At 51.3% G+C, this 24,486-nt stretch overlaps 1 protein-coding gene across 1 annotated transcript in view; it reads left to right on the plus strand.

The window, feature by feature from the left end:
- LOC144156108 (uncharacterized) overlaps positions 1-24,146 on the plus strand; it is a 121,647-nt gene extending 97,501 nt beyond the window's left edge. Inside the window, exon 3 of the mRNA XM_077687928.1 lies at positions 17,544-24,146. Coding sequence (XP_077544054.1) covers positions 17,544-23,875 — 6,332 coding nt within the window. The 3' untranslated portion in view covers positions 23,876-24,146. The remainder of the gene's footprint in view (positions 1-17,543) is intronic.
- The last annotated feature ends 340 nt before the right edge of the window (positions 24,147-24,486 follow it).

Consider the following 24,486-nt stretch of genomic DNA (forward strand, 5'->3'; position numbering starts at 1 on the left):
GGATCGCGAAGGTTCACAAGCCAGAACAGCGAGTGATGGTCCGTAACGATGGTCAAACTGTGGCCGTAGAGGTAAGATCGAAAGCGTTGCGAGGCAAAAATTACCGCTAGGAACTCTTGTTCCGTCACGGTGTAGTTACGTCCAGCTTTCGTAATAATTAATCATCTCTAGATTACACACGGACGGCATGCTTTGGTTCGCTTCTCACCTTCCTGGTTCACTTGAGTTTTTGCATCATTCGTGTCATTCGGGGTCATTTGAGGTCAACCTTTACGTGAGACATGTAGGGTGTTTGCCTTAAAATGTCTGCTCTCCTTCACTGCCTTGTACCATCGATTGGTAAGAAACCCAAAACGCCGATATTGCTGTAGAGACTCCTACCTTTGTGTCACCTCTTGTATAACCAGACGTGTCATCATTGCTAAGGTAGCGTTCCCAGTGGTCCCTGGAGTAACCGCCGATTCTTCAGGGGGCGCAGAGCGTACGAAGAAAGATAGAGAGTGAACGTTTAATGGAGCAAACGGTGGTGGTTGAGCCGTCACTCGATGGGGTGGATTGGCCTGCAGTTCCGACACGGGTGACCAGATAGATCTGGTCAGAGTGGAAGGAGGTGGTCGCTCGGGAGAAGGGCTAGGGATTTGGGCGGGCGAGTCAATTACAGCGACTTTTTCCTGTCTTTAGCTAATTTCAGCATTTATACGCGGCTTTTACAGGGAAGCTGTATATGCCTAACACCCCCACCCCCCGCCAGTGCTCATTCCGTTCTGGTGAAGCCGCTTTGCTCGGCACCGCTTCTCCTCCCCACCGCCGATGCCTCTTTCACAAGTTTTATACCCCTTGCTACCATCAACACCCCTTTCACAAATTGTGCAATCGGCTGATAACGGCGCTGTCGACGTTATCAGCAGTTGTTCCTTTAACTCGCTATGGGACGGACCCGTGTCGTTGGCTTGGAGGAAGAAGAGCGGGAATCGAAGGAGCGTCGGCGCACACAGAAGCGCGAATGGGCGCGAAAACAACGAAAAGCCGCTGCCGCAGAACGTGCAGCCGCCGTCATTGTGCCTCAAGTTCCACCTCGTCGAGTAGCTGCGAATCCCTCCCGGGTGCGTATCTGCAAACGCTTCGATAGCGGCACAGCACCCCCCCCCCCACACGTGACATGTGTGATGTCAGTGCGCGCAATGCAGAACATTAAATGTGGTCATAGACTGCGCCCCGAACCTAAAGTGACCTAAAGGATAGATATCAAACCACCATTCATAGGGACAACAATAAAATTGATCTTAAAAAACGTTTTTGCATTGGTATATAAAACTTTTTTGCAAACACGAAACTTAAAAAATGCTTATACCCGTTGGCGCTCGAACCCAGGCCTGCCAGTGCCAGAACCCAGAATTGTACCTCCAGGCCACACAGAAAGTACGGCGTGCTCTTTCTAGCATTTGCACATTAAAATGGCGTGCGACGTGACATTACACATGTCACGTCGGGATGCTGTGCAGCGAAGCGTTTGGAAACACGCCTTCCGGACGACGAGCAACTTTCCAGCTTTGAACGCCGACGTGAACCAATATTTCTTGTTCAGCTTGAAGGGCCTTCGGAGCGACATTTGCTCCAGCGTATTTCACGTTTAAGCCCGCGTACATCCTTGGTTACCGGTTCATGCGTGCACGATGGGGAGGGACTGTGCACGCGCAGCTAGGCTTTATATGCCCTCACCGATGTCCTATGTCCTTCGGGGAACAAAAGTCTACTGAGCAAACTTGTGCCTCGCTACCCGCTAAGAACTCAAATAATACACAAGCGTCGATGGAGCAGTCAACAACGTGGCGTGCATAGACGGCTGTCGGAGAATTGAATGCCGCGCCGTTGCCCTATGAGTAATTATCTTTCGGCGTGATTGTTTCTCGAACCGTCGAATTACACCTAGAACCCGGGAGATCAAAGAAGGTTATTCTAGTCTAGCGAGAGGACGAAACACTCTCCCTATCAAATAGGGTAGCCTCTGTGGCATACAAAAGAAAGAGAAGGGAGCACGCGCTTCGCTTAGAAAACAGATGAGACAGCTGGGCGCGACCAGACGCTGACAACAAACACACATGTAAACAAAACAGGAGGTATAGTTACACATACATACGCGTGCTAATGGGTAAGTCGGTACACCACTTTAAAGAGGCCCTGAAAGAGGTTTTTGCGATACATGGTTGCTGGAATTTTCAGGTAAATCAATGTCCTCGTAATCACCTCCTTCAAGAAGTTTGTTAAAGCGATGAGTATTACTGGAGTTGTTGCAAATCAGAACGTCGTATTTTCGCCCGCTCCGCGATTCTCCCTCGTTTCGTCCACCTCCTTGCACCGCGTGAGCGTAACTGCCCATGATGCCTTCTCGGTGACGTCTTCAAGAACATACGGTTGCGGGCGGCGTCTGCTACTGCGATATTCTGCGCCGCAGCATCGCTCTGGGACGGGGCCGTCTGACTTTCTAACTTTTCTGACTCAAAAAGCTAACCCTAACGCCACAGCGAAGAACAGCATCGACCACGCCTCGCGCCGAAGCTGTGCGCGGCCGCCGGCTGCATTCCACAGCACGTGCCGTCAGCCTTCACTCCGCTGCACGAGCGCGCCGGCCGTGGTCAGCGTCCCGGCAGCAGCATGATGGAGGTTACCGTCGAAGGAGATGACATCGCGCCGGAGGAACTCGCCCACCCCTCTTGGGTGATGATTCGTCGCCGCCAACAATCCCTTCATGAACAACCGCTCCAGGCCAAGTCTGCCATCGCATCTTCTTCTCATAATGCCTCTTCCAGCCGACGCCGCCATCAAGCGGCGCGCACGATTCCGCCGGTGCTCCCCTTGCCGGAGGACGACATCAAAGTGATCCTTCGACCGAGAGGTGGTCTCGCCCTCACCCAAGTCCCTCTGGCTACTCTGGCTGACACTGTGCAGAAGCAAGCGGGACTACATCCCCATGAAGAGGACCAAATCCGCATTCACGCGAGGGCAAATTTCATCATCGCTAGCACCCCGGATGAAAGCCGAGCGCAGAAGTATGCGAAGCTCGAGGCGCTAACTTTGAATGGAAAAGAATACCCGTTGTCCACGCACGTACTCGCCCATCTAATACAGCGACAGGCGTCATTTTCAATATCCCAGCCGACGAAACCCCAGAACAAATCCTCCACAGCATCTGCCAGTTCAACCCTGGACTCGGAGTGCTTGACGCCAGGAGGCTGAGTGACTCTAGCATAGTCCAAATTCTCTTCGATGGAACTTCCGTCCCTTACTGGGTTCGGTATCGTGCCGCAACATACCGCTGCAAGCCTTTTCGCAAGAAATCAGAAGCCTGCACTTTATGCTGGCGGCCAGGACATCGACGCGATGTCTGCCCAACTGGACAAGCCCTCTCTCGGTGCTGAACCTGCGGAATAGTCAATGCCCCTGAAAATCATCGATGTGTTCCAAAATGCATCGTCTGTGAATGTCCTCATGCTACTGGGACGGCAGCGTGTCCCAAGCGCTACCAACCACGCCGACCTGCAGTTTCGTACGCAAAGGCTGCAGCTTCTGCGAAGACTCTTCGTGCCACGGACTTTCCTCCACTGCAACCTGGCAAGGCCTCGGAAACTGTTCCCAATGGACGACCAGATCCCCTATGTCATAATGGAAACTGAAAGCGCAAAATAGACACGGACAAAGAAAGGGGACAACAGGACGAGCGCTCGTCCTGTTGTCCCCTTTCTTTGTCCGTGTCTATTTTGCGCTTTCAGTTTCCATTATGCATCACCAACAGGCCCAAACCATGACCCTTTTGTCCCCTATGTCACCCCGATGCCTCACAGCTCTCACCATCGGGCACCGTGAAAACAAAGGTGAGCTGCCAGCGCTCGCCTCCCAGTGCTCCATCATCATCATTGCGCTCGCGTGTCTCATCTTCCCTTGATATGCAAACCGAAATTCTTAAAGAATTGCAAGCAATCAGGGCAGAAATCCTCACTTTGAAACAAGAAAATGCAGCCTTGAAGCGCGAAAATAGTCTCTTAAGACAACAACTCCACGCTCGTCCCGATATTCCCCCCATTCAATCGGAGCAGCCAACTCCGGCCTCCCAGGATATTTCCGCACCACCCCCTGTAAAGCGCAAAGCCACGGCTAACCCCACTTCCTCCGACACATCCTCCACATCAGACGATCGTCTCGCTGGGATCGAGGCTGCATGCCAATCAGCTCTCGCGCAGCAGAAGGAAGAATATCTACAACTCCACCAAATCCTCTTGGCCAACCAGGCAGCCATGCAGGCAACCATTGAATCGCTTCGGGCCGATATACATAGTTGCATTCGGGGAATTGTCGCCCCTGCCAGCGACCGAAATTTGCCGCAAAATACCCCCCTCCCGCCTAGTGAATTTGACAATGAATAAGCCGGATGCCGCGTTTTCTGTTTGGCAGTGGAATTGCAGAGGCTTTACCCGCAAGCGCTCTAACCTGCAGTTACTTCTTTCCACAGAACCAAAAGCTCCTCTTGCGATAGCATTACAAGAACCCGGACAGAACGTCAAGTTGACGGGCTATCAGGTCTTGCAATCCAAGGATAACCCATACACTGCGGTATTGGTCCAACGTAACATTCCCGGGGAACGTTTACAATTTGACAGTATTGATATCCCACATGATTTGGTTGTCCTTTACCCTCCCAAACGGAAAGCCTCCCGATTGTATATACTCAACGTATACAGTAGCCCCCGTGCGCACTCACACACATTCAAGCAACTGTTCCACCTTGCTATTCAGGCTTCACAACCTCATCCTCTACTCATATTAGGCGATTTCAATGCCCCGCACACGGCCTGGGGTTACACACACACTACTCGCAAGGGCCGTCTCCTATGGGAGCTCACCCAGGCTCAGCGTTTTACGATCGAGTCTGATCCCTCTACCCCTACAAGAGTAGGCAACAGCGTGCAAAAAGATACCTCCCCGGATCTTTCCTTCTCGCGCGGAATCACCGACGTTAAATGGCTGTGCACACCACATACCCTAGGAAGCGACCATTTCATAGTACAGCTCCATCTACGACTTCAATCTGAAATTGCCCGCCGTCCCCGCCAACGATTTCTTACTGACTGGGATGCCTTTAGGAAAACCTGTGCGGTGCACATGTCGGAGCCAACCGAGATTACTTCTGACACGTATCAGTCATGGGTAAATCAAATTGTCGATTACAAACGCGCTCACGACAGTCCCGTGGACCCTGAAATACCTGCGGAAACAGTAGACTCCCACCTGCATCATCTTTGGGAGGCCTATCGCAGCATACAGCGTAGGTGGCGCAAGCAGAAACACAATAAACGCCTTAAAGTAAGGTTAGCCACCCTAACTACATTGATAGAATCTTATACTTCTGAGCTCGCCCGAGCACAGTGGAGCCAAGTGTGTGAAGAGATGAAAGGAAACCTCAGTATGAGGCGTACTTGGACCCTCCTTAAACACATGCTAGATCCCAGTCACTCGCGCGCAGCTACTAATAATCGGCTTATGAAAATCATTCAACAATTTCCCGGTGATGACACACAACTCCTCGAACAGCTTCGTACACTTTACATAGCCCAAGGGAACACCATAGAGCTCCCGGCATACGCAGGCAATAGTAATCCGGATTTGGACAGGGAAATCTCAGAAACGAAAGTTAGAGCAGCACTCTTGAAGATCCGGCCTGGCTCGGCGCCTGGGCAAGATGGTATCACCAATAAACTCCTCCGAAACTTGGACGACAACTCCATCTCCATCCTTACACAATTTTACAATCACTTTTGGACTACAGGCATTCTTCCCTCTTCATGGAAACACGCTAAAATAACATTGATACCGAAACCTGGAAAACCATTGAAACTGGAATATATCAGGCCCATATCTCTAACTTCCAGCGTAGGTAAAGTTCTTGAACACGTAATTCATACCCGCCTAGTTCAACATCTCACCCAGGCCAATGCACTTCCCCACACAATGCTAGGCTTCAGGCAGGGTCTCTCGACCCAGGATCTCCTCCTCCAACTCCACCATGAGATCATCATCCCTCCATCTAAGGTAGATACTGCTGCTATTCTAGCCTTAGACCTCACCAAAGCCTTCGATAGAGTCTCACACAAAGCTATCCTCCAAAATCTGGCAATGACTCACCCCGGGCAGCGAGTTTACACTTACATCAAAGAGTTTCTCACTGATCGTACTGCTGTAATACACGTCGGTGACCTAGTATCCGACACTATTCACATGCCTTCAGTTGGTACCCCTCAAGGAGCAGTCCTCTCTCCCCTCCTTTTTAAGTGCGAATGCACTTTATAAGCGACCCCAAACCATCCACCGCCGGCGGCGGCGGCGTCCGCAGTGCTCCTCTATATTTAAAAAAGAAACAGCATGCGGCGCCAGGTTTCGATCCGAGGACTTTGCGGCCGCAGCGCGACGCTCTACCGACCAAGCCACGGACACGACGCTGATATCAGTGTTAGTGACGCGCCTTATATCTTTAACGCATTCAAACTACGTCGTCAGCGGCGTGCGTTGGCGACTCAGCGGCGTTATAGCGGCTTGATAACTGCGTGGTGTACACGTGATACTACAAACCCGATGGAAGAGATGGAAGAGAAGGCGGCGAGGCGGTGGGCTGCGGGGGCCGAGCGCAAGCGCCGCAAGCGGGCCGACAACCGTGCATTCGCACTTTCACATTCTCCCCCTCGGGGAAATGCGGGGGAATTTTTAATCTGGCTCTTCTTAATCTCCCTAAACGCTTAGCTCAAATCCCACACCTTAAGCATAGTTTGTATGCCGATGACATCACTCTCTGGTGCACCGGGGGTAGTGATGCACAGATTGAGGAGGCGCTTCAGGCAGGCACAGACGTCGTAGTCGCGGAAGCGGCACTCGCCGGTCTTGAGTGCTCCTCTACTAAGTCGGAGCTCATGACCCTCCCTGCTCCCCGCCGGTCATGCTACACTCCGGACATAGCGATCAAAATTCAGAATAATTCCGTGCCAAGTGTCTCTATACTTAAAGTGCTGGGCTTGATCATACAACGCAACAGAGCCAACACCCGATACATCTCCCAGCTGACCTCTCATGTCAATCAAACTATGGGCCTCATCCGTCGCATAACAGCCCGCAACAAGGGAATGACCGAATTTGAGCGTCTCCGACTAATTCATGCCTTCGTGATAAGTCGCATCACATACTCTCTCCCATACCTGAATCCGACTAAAACAGAACTGCATAAGTAAATTGCCTCATACGAAAAATCTACAAAACGGCGCTTCTAATCCCTCAAAGCACTTCCACTGCCAAACTGGAACGCCTAGGCATGTATAACACAGCTGAAGAGCTCATGGAAGCTCACTCTGTGATTCAACTTTCTCGCCTTTCCACCACCCCTGCAGGCAGATCCATCTTAGATTCGCTCGGGCTTCATGCACCGACCTTTACTGACGAGAGAGTACGCATTCCTCCTGATTTACACAATCTCTTACTCGTTCAGCCAATTCCCCGTAATATGCACCCGGAGCACAATGTTAAACGCCGGGAACATCGTGCATGCGTGCTCGCCCGTAAATACCCCATGGGCCCGACCACCGCATATGTGGACGCCGCTAGTTATCGCCACCACAATGCTTATGCAGTCACCGCACTCTTCGACCCTAAAGCACCCCCTTACCAATCACTAACTATCGTAACGCGCTCCCCTGCCACTGCGGAAGAGGCGGCCATTGCACTTGCGCTCACTCACCGGCCTACACCAACAATTGTTATTTCTGATTCGAAAACGGCCATTCGAAATTTTGCCCGTGGTAACATTTCCCCGCAGGCTCTCAAAATTCTTCTTCAAAATCCTCCCACCTCCCACGCGGAGCTGATTTGGACTCCAGCCCATGCGGGGCTGGAAGGTAATGAAGCGGCTAACCTTGCAGCTCGAGAGCTAACCGTCCGAGCTGGGCCAAGTCGCATCGCTTCCCATGGAGCCCAATCAGCCCGTGACAGCCTGTTAACTTTCCAGGAAATTACCTGCCATTACCGCCTATCTCGCCGGCGCTACCCTCCACCCCACTGGTCGCTTTCTATCGCAGAGGAACGATACTGGCGCCTTATACAAACCAATACCCTCCCTTGTCGAGCCAGACTACATGCAATCTATCCCTCCATATTTCCTTCTCCCCAATGCCCCGACTGCGGAGCCACCGAAACAGATATCGTTTGGCAATGCCCCCACAACTCATTCCCTCTCATCTCTTCTGAAGAGCACTGGGAGGCGGCGTTACGCAGCTCGGACCCTCAAGTCCAGCAAGGACTTGCTGAACGAGCAGCTCAGGTCACCGGCACCCTCCAAGCGCTGGTCACCACTCGTCGTTAGCCCAACTAGTGTTTTCTCTCTCTCTCTCTCTCTCTCTCTCTCTCTCTCTCTCTCTTGGGCTACTTAAACCCAGAAATTTTGGTCTGTCTGTATGTCTGTTTGTCTGTCTGTCTGTCAGACAAACAGCGCGAGCGGGATTTCCTGTTCTTTTTGCGCTTGCTTTCATCTCGCACGTGCCGGAGCCTACTGCGCCAGTCCGAACGCGTCGGTTTTAAAGACGATAGTCTTTCTTGGGCTACTTAAACCCAGAAATTCTGGTCTGTCGGTCTGTCTGTCTGTCTGTCTGTCTGTGACCCGATTCAGCCACCCGGCCAAAGTAAAACAATGCCTGCGCAATAGTCTTATATAGTCACAGCTAAATCTACCCGTCTAAGTCCGGTGTAATGTTCATACTTGTCAACATTGTTGAAGAAGAACAAGACATTACGCAAATATAAGACAACAAATTAATGCAGAAGTGATATTTGCAATGTTCCTTTATAAAAAGTCATACATGCTTGATTTTTGCGAAATTAAATACTTCATCAACTGCAGAAAAAAAATTCACTCCGCCGTCACCTGCTGTTACCCGCGCCACTATAGCTTCTTGCGCCATTTTAAGAAATCAAACGGCAACAGTTAGGAAAGGTTCCACTAGATAGGTATGTATGTATGTATTTATTGTTCTTAGGAAAAGGAAAATCCACCAACAGGCGTAAATTGTCTCGCCTAGGGGGCGGACACCGGAACGCCTGCTCGTGTAGGGGGGGGGGGGGGGAGGATAAGAAGAAAAGAATACATAGGAATAGGAGGATAGGGGAGAAGGTTGACATTACAATGTATATAACACGCACAAGGGTAAATATAAAACACAAAAGAGAAAAAAAAGGGAAAAAAAAGGGAATAAGAGAAAAAAAAACGGTTCTGTTTTCAACGCACGTGGAGTAGGGAAACGCGGTTCTACAAACGTTGAAGTAGGGCGCCTCGATTCACGCGCCTCTTCGCCGTACGGCAGCGTTGGCATCGAGACACCCGGCCTGGAGCAGTGCAACGCGGTAAATTTAAAATCATTTAAGCAAACCTTTGGTGTCTTCACCTTGTGAGGAGCGCGACGCAAGAGGAACAACATGAGAGTTGAGCGGGAAAGCGAAGGGAGGTTTTTACTTGACAAAAGTCGATAAAGACTATCGTCTTTTGTCGACATTTGCAACGAAAGGAGCACATACGCGGCCATTTTTTTTTATCATTTTGCTCATGAATCCTGCACTCCGCTCGCGGCTGGAAAAGCTGGTGCAAGGAATGGCGCAGGACTTTTACGCTTCTACACCACGCCGAAAGATCACGCGAAAAGAGAACGATCCTCTCACCACGCGTTCGCGGCGACGACATTTCTTGGTACCTATAGGAGTCTAAAATAAGGGAGCGAATTATTAAAGAATCACCTCATAATTTGTCAGAGTGAGCATCTACATGCGTTCCGAACCGACTTCGGTGTCTATATTGCTTAATTGGGCGCTCGTTCGCGCCAGTCGAGCGTGGTCGCGTTGGTGTGACGCCATGCACGCGCGTACACAGACAATTGTAGCATTCCATTCCGTTATTTTCCACTCCCCCCCCCCCCCCCCCTCTCCCATTACTTCCCGGAAAACGCTTACTACAGGACCCTTTATTTAGTAACTACTAGACAATTACTCCGTAAGTAGTATTATGAGCGGTCTCGGAAGAAGAGTATAGTGTGTTTTGGGGCCGCACGAGCCTATCTCTTTCTTCAACTGTGCATATGATCACACAAAACAATTATTACACCCCCGCTTTTTCTCCTGATGGCCTGGAGCTCCTTTTCTCCCTATAAAGGCTGTTGGTTCGTTTTTTTTTACGTGCTCGTGGCTGATTGATTGATTTTAGGATTTAACGCACCGACGCAACGCAGGCGATGAGGCACGCCGTAGTGGAGGGCTGCGGGTTAATTTTGACCACCTGGGGATCTTTAACGTGCGCCGAAATCTCGTACACACGGGCGTTTTTGCTTTTCGCCTCCATCAGAAAAGCGGCCGCCGCGGCCGGGAATCCAACCCGCGACCTCGTGCTCAGCAGCGCGTGCTCAGCAGCGCAACACCTTAGCTCGGGGCTGCCGATATGTGGAGGGTTTGGTTGCCGGCCGCGACCCTATATTTCCCCTTCGCCCCCCCACTTCAAGCCTACTTTGTGTCTTGTTTAATTGGATGGGAGAAATTATGTTTACTCTGCATAAAGACATGCCAATTTTGCAAAATACACACATCAGCATTTCGTCCCCTGAAAGTACAATCGCCTTTTTATATATACATAGCACGAGTTTAAAACTGAACAAATCGTGCCTATGATTTTTAAACGATGCATTGACGTTTGATGTGGTAGTTCCACAGTTCAACCAAAAAGTTTTGTTTTGGATTCGCGACTACGATTCTCAAAAAGGCAGGAAAAGAAAGAAAAAGCAACACCCTGCCAAGATTCGAACCAGCGGCTTTGACTGAGCGGGCGCGAGCCCACTGCGCCACAGAGTAACCGGCGATCGCGCGGAACACCCTTTGTGTCCCATCTATGTTTTATACCTGATTTCAAGGATTTCTGGCTGGTTGACTGAACATATCTTGAATGACAGTTGCGCAGTAAGGTTCCGTAAAGACCCCACCATAGCTGACCTCCAGCAACAGCACTGTTTCGGCTGCGACTGCGATTTCACCCTGCGGAAATAGTGCTCGCCGTGCTTCTGTTTTACGCTTTGCGCTAAAAACGTTTGTCGGTATTGACCCCCTATTACCTAATAAACCTTCCGTAACTCCTGTCCTGCTCTTAAGTGAGCTTATATTTTCTTCAAGCGTTGCTGGTCGCACACGAATATACGCAACTCCGAGAAACGAATTGTCGTCAAAGCGAACGGCCGAAGCGTCGTAATCCGAAATACGGACCGCATGTGTTCAACTGTATGAGCTTCAGGGCCTTACTATGTTTATTACACTCAAGGAACTAACAAAACAGAGCCGCACACGAATGTTGTACGGACGCAGTTTTCGCTTCTCGATCCACTCCCGGTGACCGTTCGGCCGATTGGCATTAGAGGGTTTTTTACTCCGTGTGCTCCGTCTGTTCCGTTCGTACCGTGGTGACCGGGACCCGACTGCGCCTGCGCGTGCGGGCACGGCGAGGAGGAAACTCCCCACCGTAACGAAAGCTCGGGTATGGCAAGGGCAGGACCGCGGAACTAATCAAACCTACCGGAACGAATTCGCAAGTATTTTCAAGTGAGGTCTCGGCCAACACGTTACGAACGGAACAGACGGAGCATGCGGTGTGCTAAAACTCTCTACTGTCGGCGTCTTCGGCTAGCGAGCCAGTCACACCACGTGGACATTTGATCGGCCGACATGCTCGTGTCGCCATCGGCGTCGTGTGACAGGATCTACCAACTCGGAAGTCGGCGTCGCCGTCGTGTCATCGCCGTGTCGGCCTAGCCAACGCGCCTTAACGAGAAGATTGTTTGATTATGAAGTTTAACGCGCCGACGCTACACACACAATGGGGCGCGCCGTAGTGGAGGGCTCCGATTAATTTTGACCCCCTGGGGACCTTCAACGTAGCCGAAATGTGGAACACACGGGTGTTTTCGCTTTTGGCCTCCACCAGAAAAACGGCCGCCGCGGCAGGGAATCGAAACCGCGCCCTCGGGCTCAACAGCACAACGCTTTAGCCACTGAGCCACCGCGGCGGGTTAGCGAGAAGCATGGTAATAGAGTAAAAAGATAAATATGAACTACGACGATTAAGCGTGCTGCAGGTTAAGCGTGCCGCAGGAAGCGCTAATTAACCAAGGGCGCCGCCGCGACCCGTCGACGCTGAGGAGACGACGCTTTTCTTCGCCGGAATTTAGAGAAAAAGCCGTCCAATTGCAAGATTTCTGCTTTGTGGCGCACATGGGAGAATCGATGACGTACATGCAGGAAGATGGCGGAGCCCAAAAACACGCAGGAAAGGGTGTGAACGCGGCAACAAACTTTGCAACGGAAGTATGAGATTTCCGCTGCACGTAAAAATGTTATACTTGGCACAGATGACGCTGACCACCCAACCTAACGATTGCTCTGGTTCATTTAGTGTGCTCAGAACGGCTTTCAGGACCGCCGACATGCTTCGGATTCACGACAATACACTCGATCGACCAACCCATGCAGCCAATAATGAAATTTCGGCGAATGACGATGAAACGATTTGACACAAAAGTTCGGTAGGCCCTGTGGCATCACGCATAGCAAACATGACGCCCTTTCCGCATTGCGCAGTTTCACAGCGCAGATCATATTTTTCAGTCAAGCGGTGCCCACGGTGTTATCATTTGCCGACCTGCTTTGTTGGCAACACAGATTGATCCCTAGAGCGCATTGAGGGGAATCTGAACCACGGCATTGCCTTAGACTAGACCGGGTATACACTCTAAAGAACTTGCAGGGAAAAGGAGCCTTCTTTCCCTTTTCGACATTGATTTGATTGATTGTGGGTTTTAACGCGCCGACGCAACGCAGGCGATGAGGCGCGCCGTAGTGGAGGGCTCCGGATTAATTTTGACCACCTGGGGATCTTTTACGTGCGCCGAAATCTCGTACACACGGGCGTTTTTGCTTTTCGCCTCCATCAGAAAAGCGGCCGCCGCGGCCGGGAATCGAACCCGCGACCTCGTGCTCAGCCTTTTCGACATTCGAAACCCGCAGTTTGTCCCTATTCGCCGCGAGCTCGACATGTAGGTGGCGACAGTGTCGCGCTGCTAGTGTGGATACTCCGCTGAGCGGCCCATAAGAATGCACACTGTGGGCGCGCTTCGTGCCTTTTTCCCGCCGTATGTGCGCACGAAAGATGCAAACAAGAGTGGTATGCTGTAGTTCGGGTCCTCAACGTTCAATGCATAGCATGGAAGCGGCAGCCAGTTTTCATTACTACTCAAAAAAAAAAAAAAAGCGACGACTCATCGAGGATCTCAGAATGGCCGTAATTGTGACAATGACCTTGTAAGTTGTGGCTCGTAGCAAGCTCGATCTTTCCATACTATGTCTTTTAGCCTTCAATAAAAGCATAAATAGAAACAAATCAGGAAGCCTCGATCTCTGAAATTCAGTTTACAACGTCAATCTCAATCGCTTTCACTGGTAGCATGACGCATTCTTGCATTTGTGGGATGCTCTGAAATGGTAACACTGCTTAACTGCCCCGAAATTCTTTCTAATAGCTTACGATATTTTTTGTGTGTTCAAAAGGCAACATAAAATTACTGAATTTTGATCAGCGCAGATATCAATGTAACCGCTCTAACGGGTCTTTTAAATGGAATTTTAACGACTCTGAAGGAAGGTTTGATGAATAACGGTTTCGGATCACTTATTTACGGCTTTCGTCCCAAGTGAACTTTCGAATTGAATTGTCAACGCACGCAGTACAATCAACATCTCATGTTTAGCTAGGTTTTCGCAAAGAGACAAGCAGGTTTACAGTGTGCAAACCAAGCTTCTGGGACCTCACATTGAGCACAAATTTTCTGTTACGGCTGCTCTGTTGACCATTTGCATTCCTTTTAAAATCTAACAGGTGCCTGCAACATCGATGTGTTTGCATTCTTGCGTATATTATAAGGTCGCTTACGAACCCTAAATATGGTGAAGTTGCGCTGTTGCAGATGTAGTTTTATTTCTCGTTGCGAATCAGTGCAACGGGTTCCCGGTAACTACTTTGTTTTATAAACTGAACATCGCCTTTGTCTTGGCATTTAATTCTTGAGGATTGGTTAAAAACTGAAATTCTGTTTAGTCTTTTTTTCGGGAAGGGAGGCGGGGGGGGGGGGTTCCTGCCAACGTTGCAAGAGCAGCGAGAAGAGAACGCATGTAACGCGAAAAGCCAAACTATGGTTATCAGTATTACTTACAATCGAAACTACACTGCGTCGTGTTCTGTAGCGGTAAAAAAGCAGTACGTATTTTCAAAACTGACTAACCCCCCTTTGGTCTGGGATTGTCCAGGAATTGTGGCTCGCCTTTTTCAAAATTGTATGGAAAGCAAGCATTGTGGGAAGAAAATTAAAAAAAAAAAACAGCGAGTCATGGCACACACCCCTCGCACATGTGGGCAACAACGTGCATTACATTACGCGTTTTCTCCTCTTTCTTTAAACTTAGGTCCACCTTAAGAGGTTAAGACGTGACCATATTAGGCAATTGGTTATGCTGAGTGAGACACGTTTCTGGACAAGGGGATTCATGTCTGATTTGAAAATGATATATATGAAAATAATAAAATGAAACACGAAATGCCACATGACAGACGGAAACTCACAACTGCTTAATTTTGCCGAAAAATCCCCCTTAAATAATCTTGTGCACCCATAGAAACGTATTTTAAATAATACGTAAAATTAGCAACTCGATACAATTGAATAAATGTTTATTCCTCCTCCGCAGTATAAACAAGGACTGTCCAAAAATGGTATTTATTTTGGAAAAGGTACGGGAAGAATTCGATCACACAGGCGCTTGCGGGTGTAAAATACGTGTACGGTAATGTATGGGCGATAGCGCACGGGTGGTGTGCAGTGTAAATGTTTTTTTTTGTTTCTTCTTTCTATAAGGACACAGCGCAATTTTACAAGGGTGTGGAATTTGCACGCGTATGCACAGGTCTTGTCGCTAATTCTTACCCGTTTCGCGTACTAAACTTTTATCCTTTAAATAATCACCACACCACCTTCAAAAAGCACCCTTTGACGTTCCCGAAACGGCAGACGACTGCACTCAACAATAAGAAAAGTGCAATGTGTGGAAGCAATGTTTATAACATGTTTCACACTCAAGCGGTGACCAGGGCGAATAGGCTTCGTGGAATTAAACCAGCGCATTAAACCGCAACGGCCGCTGATTATTGCGTTTCTAGAGGAAATGCGCAAGCAGAGGTAACTATGTCATTGCGTACTGCCAAACGAGCACACATATTGGTTGTTTTGCCGTGTGCAGCACGCGTCTTGCGCCGCACGCAACGGGAAAAAGCAGACGACGCGAGAGCGCCATCCACACTAGGAGCGGTTCGTCCCGTCGCCGCCAGGGACCGACTGTGTTCGCGCGGGGCGAATAGGACCGACCTTAACTTGACGAGCGGCCACGCTTACAGGAACCGGGAAAGGAGGAACGTTGCTCCTCCGCCAACCGCTCCCGCTCGGGCTCCACCAAGGAGGTTAAAAAAAATCTCCTTGGGCTCCACGCGACGAACATCACGTGGTTCGATCGTTTCAAACGTAGCTATCGTTTTAACCGAAAGCTGTACACTGCTGCTGCAGGCACGCCGAGATGCCGAAAGGCGGGAACATGGATTCGCTACACTCGGACTCAAGAACTGGAATTCATGTGAAATGTTTTAAGCGGAGCCTCTGAGGTTAGGATGCAGGATTTTATGGCGTGCGCGTGCGCGTCGGAAAACTCAATGTGGGAAAGCTGGAACTCAAAGACCAAGCTTATAGCCGACGCTAACGCGTATCGCCAGTCGCGGGGGAGCGGAAACTCCCCCCATTTAAAGTGAGAGTGAAAGAGCCAAAAGCAAAAGCAGGCGCATGGCGCCGCTCGCGTCGGACCTATGTCTCAGCGTATGTATAACGCAGTGCATGATACAGTGTGCCCCTGGTAAGGCGACCAAAGCGCGGCGTTGGAAAACGAATGTTCCGGTTTGTATGCTATTGTGAGGCGGTCACCGCCAAAATCGCACGCCGTTCAAAACATGATTTGGACCTCAAGCTTACACGTCTCAACACGTATATGCTTGGATTGGATTAGTTATCATTAATATGCACATTTTCGAGATCAGTAGGGTCAAAATAAAAGTCCGTGCGTGTATGCATTTCTTTCTTGGGCATGGCCGCCGTTAATGCTGAAGAGAAATGGAGTCTCCTCGTACCTTTTACCTGAATGCTGTGCCTCCTCTCTGTCGTGTGCTAAAAAGCTTCGCTGGTCATCCACTTTCGCGAGGTCGGAACGGCAAGTTTATTTTTGTTGAGAAAGACAAGCGCTCAAAACAGTGCACCAGGGGTTGCTTAAAAATTTGGAACGTATATGTTTCTCTCTATACAAAATTATTAGAGCAAAAGGGGTTCACACGCGTTGCTAATGACGCCTGCAGAAAAGTCACGTTTGAGAAATGGCCCTGAAACTAATTGAGATAAAAAAATTGGCTGGCGATTACGATACTCCCTAATGCGATATTTGGGCGCAGCAGCAGTACGCTGAGGCAGCGTTCTCTCGACGGCAGCGATGATGAGCCTCTGCGTCGGCGGCGCAAGCTGCGTCTCAGGAAGGGAGCGTGACCCGCGTCCTAAGCAGGAAACGCACACCATCGTCACGCGCACGCCCCCCTCACGTTTTCGCCAGCGTCGCGCAGGCGAGCGTCTCGTGCGGGCACAGCATATGGCCCCCTCCCCCACCGTGCACTTTCGGAGAGCGCTCGCGCTGCCGCGGCGAACTGCCTTCCCCTCGCATTTTCGCGACACTCTCCTCCTTTGCTTTCTATCACTATTCTGTCTTGCCATCGTTCACTCGGTTACGACGGCGACGCGGCTCAACCCAGAGACGGCTGCCAAAGGGCTGCGCCCTAAAACTGGTTTCAGTATCCGCTCACTGCACTGCTGCTTGCGTACTTTATTTATTAAGCTCCTTCAGGCGACAGCGCAATCAACGTCGCAATATATCTTTGGCTGTTCTGTTAAGGAGGACCTCATTTAAATACGGCATATCTTTCTTTGCTAGCCTTTGCTTAGTGGAGGTATACGTGATCGAATTTTGAAGAGAATTACTCTCTTCGCAGAGGAGTATAATTCGCAGAGTAATATTTTAAACTATAAAGGGGGACGAGTCGTTTATTCGCCGGAGGCATAAAAGTACCCGTGATGAGTCAGTAGTCTCTCCGCGCACGAACCCAAAAGCAGGATGCTGACACGAAGGCAGTGCTATAGCAGTACGGCCGGTTTTTATTTTAGCTGCGTCACTAACGTCAAATGCTGGGTCTCATCCGCCCCGATGTTTGCGGCTCTCAATTGGTTCGTCATGCATTCTGCTCGCTAGTCGGCCACATCAGTGTGGCACGGGCATTCTACATTCTCGGCGGCGGTTGCGCGCAGGCGGTCCTGGAACGTGCAAGGGCCTGGTGCGTGCGCTGGGTCCCAATGCGCAGTCGCTGCGGCCGTACCTGCAGCGGCACCTGGCCGTTCCCGGGGTGGCGATGCGCGAGGACCTGTTCGAGTGCCTGCTCGACGAGCTGCCCAGCTGGCCGTCGGAGCAGCTGGGCGCCGACCTGGGCCGCGTCGCGCAGCTCTCCGAGCGGACCGCCGACGGGCCGGCCCAGGCCCAGATGGTGCGCCTCCTGTGGGCTGCGCCCTCCCAGCGGCTGCCCGGGGAGCTGGCCGAGAGCGCCAGGGCCGCGGCCCGCGGGCTCTTGGGCCGCGCCACCTTGCCCGAACCCGTGGTACGCCGCTACGAGGCCCTGTTCGAGGCCGGCCTCCGGTCGGCCGAGGCCCGCACCGTGGCCCGCCTGCTGACCGAGCACGCGTTCGACTGCCGCCGCCCTCCGCCCGGGGACGCGGAGCTGGACCGCCTTCCGCTGGGCGCGGCGCGCCATGCGCTCGCCATCTTGAGCCACTTCGCGCGTGCGCGCTCATGCACTTCAGTCATGACGCCCCTAGCCGGATGGCCGAGCAAAGACCTGCCGACCGAAGTCACAGGCCAGCTCGTGTGGCAGATGCAGGCATCGTCCCTCGTCGACCACGGCTATCCCAAGTCACTGGGCCTACAAGAGTCTGAAGCGGCCGACTACTCGCGGGCGCGGACAATCGAGAAGGAGCGCGCCTACAACGACATGCTGCGATTTGTGCGCGAATCGATGCGCAACGCCAGCCTCTCGTCGCTATCCCAGGAGCTCGTGCTCAAGGTCGGTATCGACATTGCCAGCAGCTGCCAGCCCCCGGCAAGCACCGTCTCGCTCCTCCGCGATATCGTCGGTCAGCTCTTGAGGCGCGGAGGGACGAGCCCGGAGAACAAGCGGGCATTCACATACCTGCTGACCTCGTTCCAGCACAAGAGGAACTGCACCAGAGTCAGCATCCGGGACCTGATCAACGCACACGACTACCTCGTTCCCCAGTTGCTTGAAGACTTCCAAAAGAGCGTCCTGTTCGAGTCTCCCAGTGTGCGTGCGTACCTTGTGACCGAGCTTAGCGTGTACGCAAGGATGGCGCACCAGATTCCTTCCGAACGGCGGGTGGCCCTGCTCGGCGTGGCTACGGCTTTGCTAACAATCAGCTGGCCCCCCGGCAGAGTTCTCGACCAGCTCGTCGACAGCGCGTCGCTCCTCCAGTTCGGGAGCATCAGCAGCAGGATGGCGCGCAAGATGATCCCGGCCTTCTTCCGCATCCACACGAGACCTTACTATGAGTGGCTGTCGCCGAAACGGAAGTCTTACCTGTACCTGACGTTGCTTAAACTGATTGAACAACTGGATCGGATGGACGACAATATTCTCGTGGCCATTGAAACTGTTGTGGCGAGTCCGTGCGAAAAGCTAAACCTCGTCAGCGTTTTGTTCCGCATGCTCCAGACCCCAACAGTGAGCAGTAAAGCGTTTTCCTATATCGAATGCTTAATACTTCACTTGCTTAAAATTCCGCGCTCATTCAAGATTGATTGGAGCGTCATTATCGTGCCACCTGCACCATTTGGCCCTTGTCACCCGCACGAATTGATCAGCACAAGTTCTACTACGCCAGGAGTGTCTGTTGAAACTTCGATAACGGAAACAATTACTGGAACGCCGTTTGTCGGGCAAACTGCGACGACACCGGGAGAAGTGACGGGCAGTAAAAGAACATTTTACAGCGAAACACCGATAGTGTCAGCAGGAACAGAAAGATGGACGACTACGGAACAGGTATCAGAAACGGCTACAGAAACCTCTACTATTTATACCACACCAGGGGAAATCCCAACAACCACCACAACCTTGCGGCCGGTATTTTCTGAGAGTACTGCAATAACTAGCGAAAACATGACACTTACACCAGAGATATCAACACTTGAAACAATTACAGCCGAAACCACGCAGCATACATCTGGCCCCTCGACGACTCCCACTGAAGCACCATCTGTAGAAATAACGACGACCACTTTATCGGGTACTACTACAGAAGAATCACCTTCGGTAACTCCGGCGACGGAAAGGACGAAGACGTCCACAACACCTTCCTTGTCCGAGGGAACTACTACACCAATATACGAGGAAACCCCCTCGACGGGCGCAACAACCGAGACATCGACAGAAACACCGATCACGACCCCTTCGCTTGCAAGCATTACGACTCCATCCGAAACGCCCACGATGAGTTACTCGACGGAGACGACGACTCCAACCGAGACGGCCACAATGAGTCACTCGACAGAGACGACGACTCCAACCGAGACGGCCACAATGAGTCACTCGACAGAGACGACGACTTCCACAGCCTACACAACAACTTCCACAATCACCGAAACGTCCTCGTTTGCTCAGTCAACAACCGTGGAATCAACAAGCACGCCGTTGGAAACTACGACTTTCACAGAGGGTCCGACGGCTAGTCCTTCTCTTGAGACGACTACGCCCGTTCAAACGAAAATCACTCCAATGACCGATATTTACTCAACTGAAACTACCATTAAAACCCACACATCGCCTGGAACTCTAACTGAGGCACCGACGACAACCCCAGCAACTACAACCTTAACAACAAGCGAAACAGCGGTCACTGAGCAAGTGACGGCGTTCCCCATAACTTACACACAAGAGCATAAATATTCGACCGAAACACTCAGTGCATCTCATTCGACAGCCACGACTACCTCTACACAACCGACGACCTGGACAACCACATCAACAGTGACTCCTTCCGCGACTTTCTCGACAGAAACGACGACACCGACGGTATACACTACGACGCCGGTGGAGACCACGCCTGGATTTAGCACAACTCCCACCGAAGAAGTGACGGAAAGTAGTACTTTATCTACAATCTACACTGAAGCCCCGACCGAAAACGCGTCAGTATACACGACGCCAGAAAGTTCAACAAGCCCTACGAGTACGCAGCAGACCACGATTCTGACATCGCCCAGCGAAACGGCGCCGAACGAAACTTCCAAAGAGAACGTCACTTCAACGCCAATGGGCTTCCATAGCACCCTCGTGACAAGCGAAAACATTCTGTCGATGGGCACCACCATGGTCACGTTGCCTCCTCCCACGCCGCGAATAAGATCGTTCACGGTTCCGTCTTTCCCTGTAGAAGGTGCAACTGTGAAGTTCAACATAGAAAAAATATCGCACCATATAACTCACACGAACGAGTCAACTACCAACATATTGTCCATTATAGAAAGTATCTTCAACATGTCACATCCAACAGACATTACAAATATCATCGAGGGGGCTCACAACATTACCATTGGTCACCCGGACATTGAGCCGGCGGTAGACGAGAAGCTTATTCAAATCATTGTTGAAGCTTTGACTGCTGAGCAAATCCGAGGAATAGTAACTGATAGAACAGAAAGCCTAGTACTGGAACTCTACAGAATAATAAAGAGTGGAGTTCGAATCCGGCTAGACGTTCTACAGAGAATTCTCACGTTGAAGATGACAATCAGACTGCGGGAAAACATTATTGCCATCCTGATCAACAGGACTTACCAAGGGCCCACAGAAGAAGTCCACAGGGTGTTGGAAATATTACTGCCGTACCTGGCTGTTCATCACATTTCGACGCTCACAACCAAAGAGTTCGTTCATTTGCTGGTACAGTATGTGCAGACAACCAACGTGGCCAGCATTGACGGTGACCTGAGGCATTTTATGATTGAAATAGTGGAAGAATTAATCAGAAACCCCAAAATACCACAGCAGCCGAAACGACGCCTAACAGCGATCCTAGAAGTGCTGCTGAAAAATATACCTGCACCGCATACAAAATTTACTGAAATTATACGTTACTTACGTAATCCGACGGCCCCTGTACCTTTCTCGCTTCTCCTCTCGATACATACAAATCCGGGTGGAACTGCACCAGGGTCTCCGGACACCATTCAGACGCTGGCATCTGTTCTGAAACAATCAGATGGCAACCCTGTGGTAATTGGAAACGTAGTTTCCTTGATCCTCAGGTTACTCAGCACTAACAACGTGCCCAGACTGCAGATAGGACCACTGCTTACGAGCTTAAATAAAATTGTTCACCGAAGAGACCTCATTGCGCCTCACCTGAGGATGATTGCCCTTACAGACTGCCTAGTTCTGTATGGTAACGACGGCTTCCAGTATTTGTCTCCGACTGCACGCTCCACAGTACTGACGACGCTGGTTTCCTTGTTGAATGGGCGCGTCGACGACTACCTGGTCACACGGCTCCTCAGGCTCGAGTGGCCTAAAGGTAAACCTCGAAAGGCATTTACGACACTACGTACTGATGTGGTCAGCGTGAAGCCTGGTGGCCCTATGGAAGGCTTGACAGCTGTAAAGCAGATCTTGCTGGTCCTGGGGAGCATTGCTTCGAACGAGCCATCGAACCTTCCTTTGCTAGAAGACATGCACAATGTCGCTGTTAAGTTAAACTCTCGCCCTCCAGAGCAGTCTAAATACCCACGCTCTATACAGTACATAATTACTAGCCTACTTAAAAAGAAGTCACCCGTGCCTTTGAAAGACATTCCCACGAGTGGTTTGACACCTCTGTCCTTCGTTCACTGGCCGACTCACGAACTACCGCCAGACTTGGTTGACAAGACCGCAAAAGAAGTTGAGGACGGCGATTACAAGATCACCCACTTTACCAAAGAGCTATCGTCGGACCTCGTGTCACCAGCTCTTGATCCCACCGTCCGAGGAAATCTGCTTGTGGTAGCCATGCGCCTGCTCACCACTGATCAAATGACTGTGACACTGGCGCAGCAGCTGCTCCGAGCCATTCATGCCGCTGTCACGCTGGTACCGTCGTTGTGGCCTAAAAACAGCCTGCTACTTCTGCAAGACACCCCAACCGTCATAACAAGACCAATAATCCGATCCTTGCCGCCAATACAAACGGCTATTCTTCCGTCACTACTGCACCACATGATAAACAGGGCTTCGCTTATTCCAAAAGCTATCATGGACACGCTTATTAAGTTTGCACCTAGCCAGAGCTACGCCGTGGAAATTGTTAGGGACGTCATTGGAGCGCTATTGAAATACAGGAACGTGCCGGTTCAGGTCAACCTTAGCACAAAGCTTGTGAAAGTGTTAGACGAGAGAGCTGGAAGCAGCGCGCTGCCGCTCAAGGAAGTCGCTGATTTGTTGACGCATTTCAGGGATCACCTTTCCCCGATGGCCAAAAGAAATCCAGAGCTCAGGCCTGTCATTAAGTACATCGATGAAGTACTGCGAAGGCTTCAGAGTGAACCTCTTAGTGCGTTGAGAAACCTCAAGAAGTACCTCAAGACACTGCCCGGGCCTGCACCGGTGGAGTTGGTGCGAAGCATCTTCGAAGACTTTCCCAGCTGGACACCCAACGACCTGCAGACAGTGGTCGGCCTGGTGACGGCTGCCTTACCCATGGCCAAGAGCCGAGGTCCCGAAGTTATTGGCAGTGTGGCCACTGTGGCTATGCGCCTGCTCCGACTCTACAACTACACAGACGGCACGGAGAAGGCTCTGGTGGACGTCATCGACCAGGTTCCTGACAGCGTTATTCCGCAACAACTCAAGTTGATTCTGGTAAACGACATTCTGTTCATTCTTGCCACCAAAGTGACGCAAAAGTCGGAGAGCCACGTAACAGTTCCGATGCCTTTGCGGCTGCTCGACACGGTGCTGCGAAGCGGAGACCTGCCTTCGAGTACTGCGAGTGTCGAGAGCCACTTCATCAAAGCAGTGGCCGCGTTCGTAGACAATAAGTTCGCGTTACGCAAGGTGACGCGCGAGCTACGGGTCCGCCTAGCCGACCTTCTGGGCCGCCTGGACTTGCAGCACTTCATCCCGCTTGAGATTCTGGTCAAGATCGACAAGCAGCTGCGCAAGGAGATGTGGACCGTGATTCGAAAGGTGCACACGACCACCGAGGAGCGCTCCATCACGCAGTTCCTGGAGTACCTGAAGACGGCGCACCGGGACGAAATTGTGCGCATGGACGAAGGCAGCATGCGCAACCTGGCCAAGGTCATGCTGCCGCTGCCGCCGCGCGCCCTGCGAAACGTCGTCGGCGGCGTGGAGGACGTGCTGCGGCTGAACCACGAGATCATTCACCGCGACCTGGCCCGCCAGCTGCTCACTATTGTACAGACGGCCATCAGCAGCCCCATGTTCCCTGCTAAGCTGCTACCGCGCAGCAGGGCCGTGATGGACGCACTCAAGCAAGACATCTGGCACGAGAGGGGCGGCGCGGCCGCCATGTAGAGACTGCGCGCAGCGGGAGGCCGATAATTGCCGCGCAATAAAGCCTTCGCAGTGTGCCTGTCGTGTGCGCGTGCCCAGTTCTATGCGCGGCATCGAGCGAGCGCTGCTAAGGCGGACACGCAGCCTCGCACGCAGTTTTTTCTTAGCTCATTTACGCGATGTAACAGCGTGTCCCCTGAATCACGCATCACTGATGACAGGCGGTGACCTATGTGTCTGAATGCCACGCGTTACGTCCGCTTTACTGTGGACGTTTTCTGCACTAAAGGGAAAGCAGTCGTTCTTTGCAGCTTCTTGAATAAACCTCGTTGCGTAGAAAAGCAACTTGTATCTCCGGAAGGGTATGCTCCAGCCTCCCTGTTGTCAAAGAGCCACCCCCCCCCCTCCCCCCATCCTGGTCTCGGCGCAATCAGTCAAGCCGTGGCTACAAAAACAAAACAAAAAAAAAGAAATAAACTGGCAGAAATTGTCCAAAGTGCGAAGCTCAATACAAGTCAGCCATTTGCCAGAACACACGTCCCTGTTGCCAAAACTAATCGTTATTTAATTTCCCATTCGCTTGTTGCTTTTGTTTTTATAACTTGGTACTGACACATTGCTATTATTAGAGT

Source organism: Haemaphysalis longicornis, unplaced genomic scaffold (genome assembly GCF_048455015.1).
Source record: "Haemaphysalis longicornis isolate Haplotype H1 unplaced genomic scaffold, Haemaphysalis longicornis Haplotype H1 scaffold_1, whole genome shotgun sequence".
NCBI lineage: Eukaryota > Metazoa > Arthropoda > Arachnida > Ixodida > Ixodidae > Haemaphysalis > Haemaphysalis longicornis.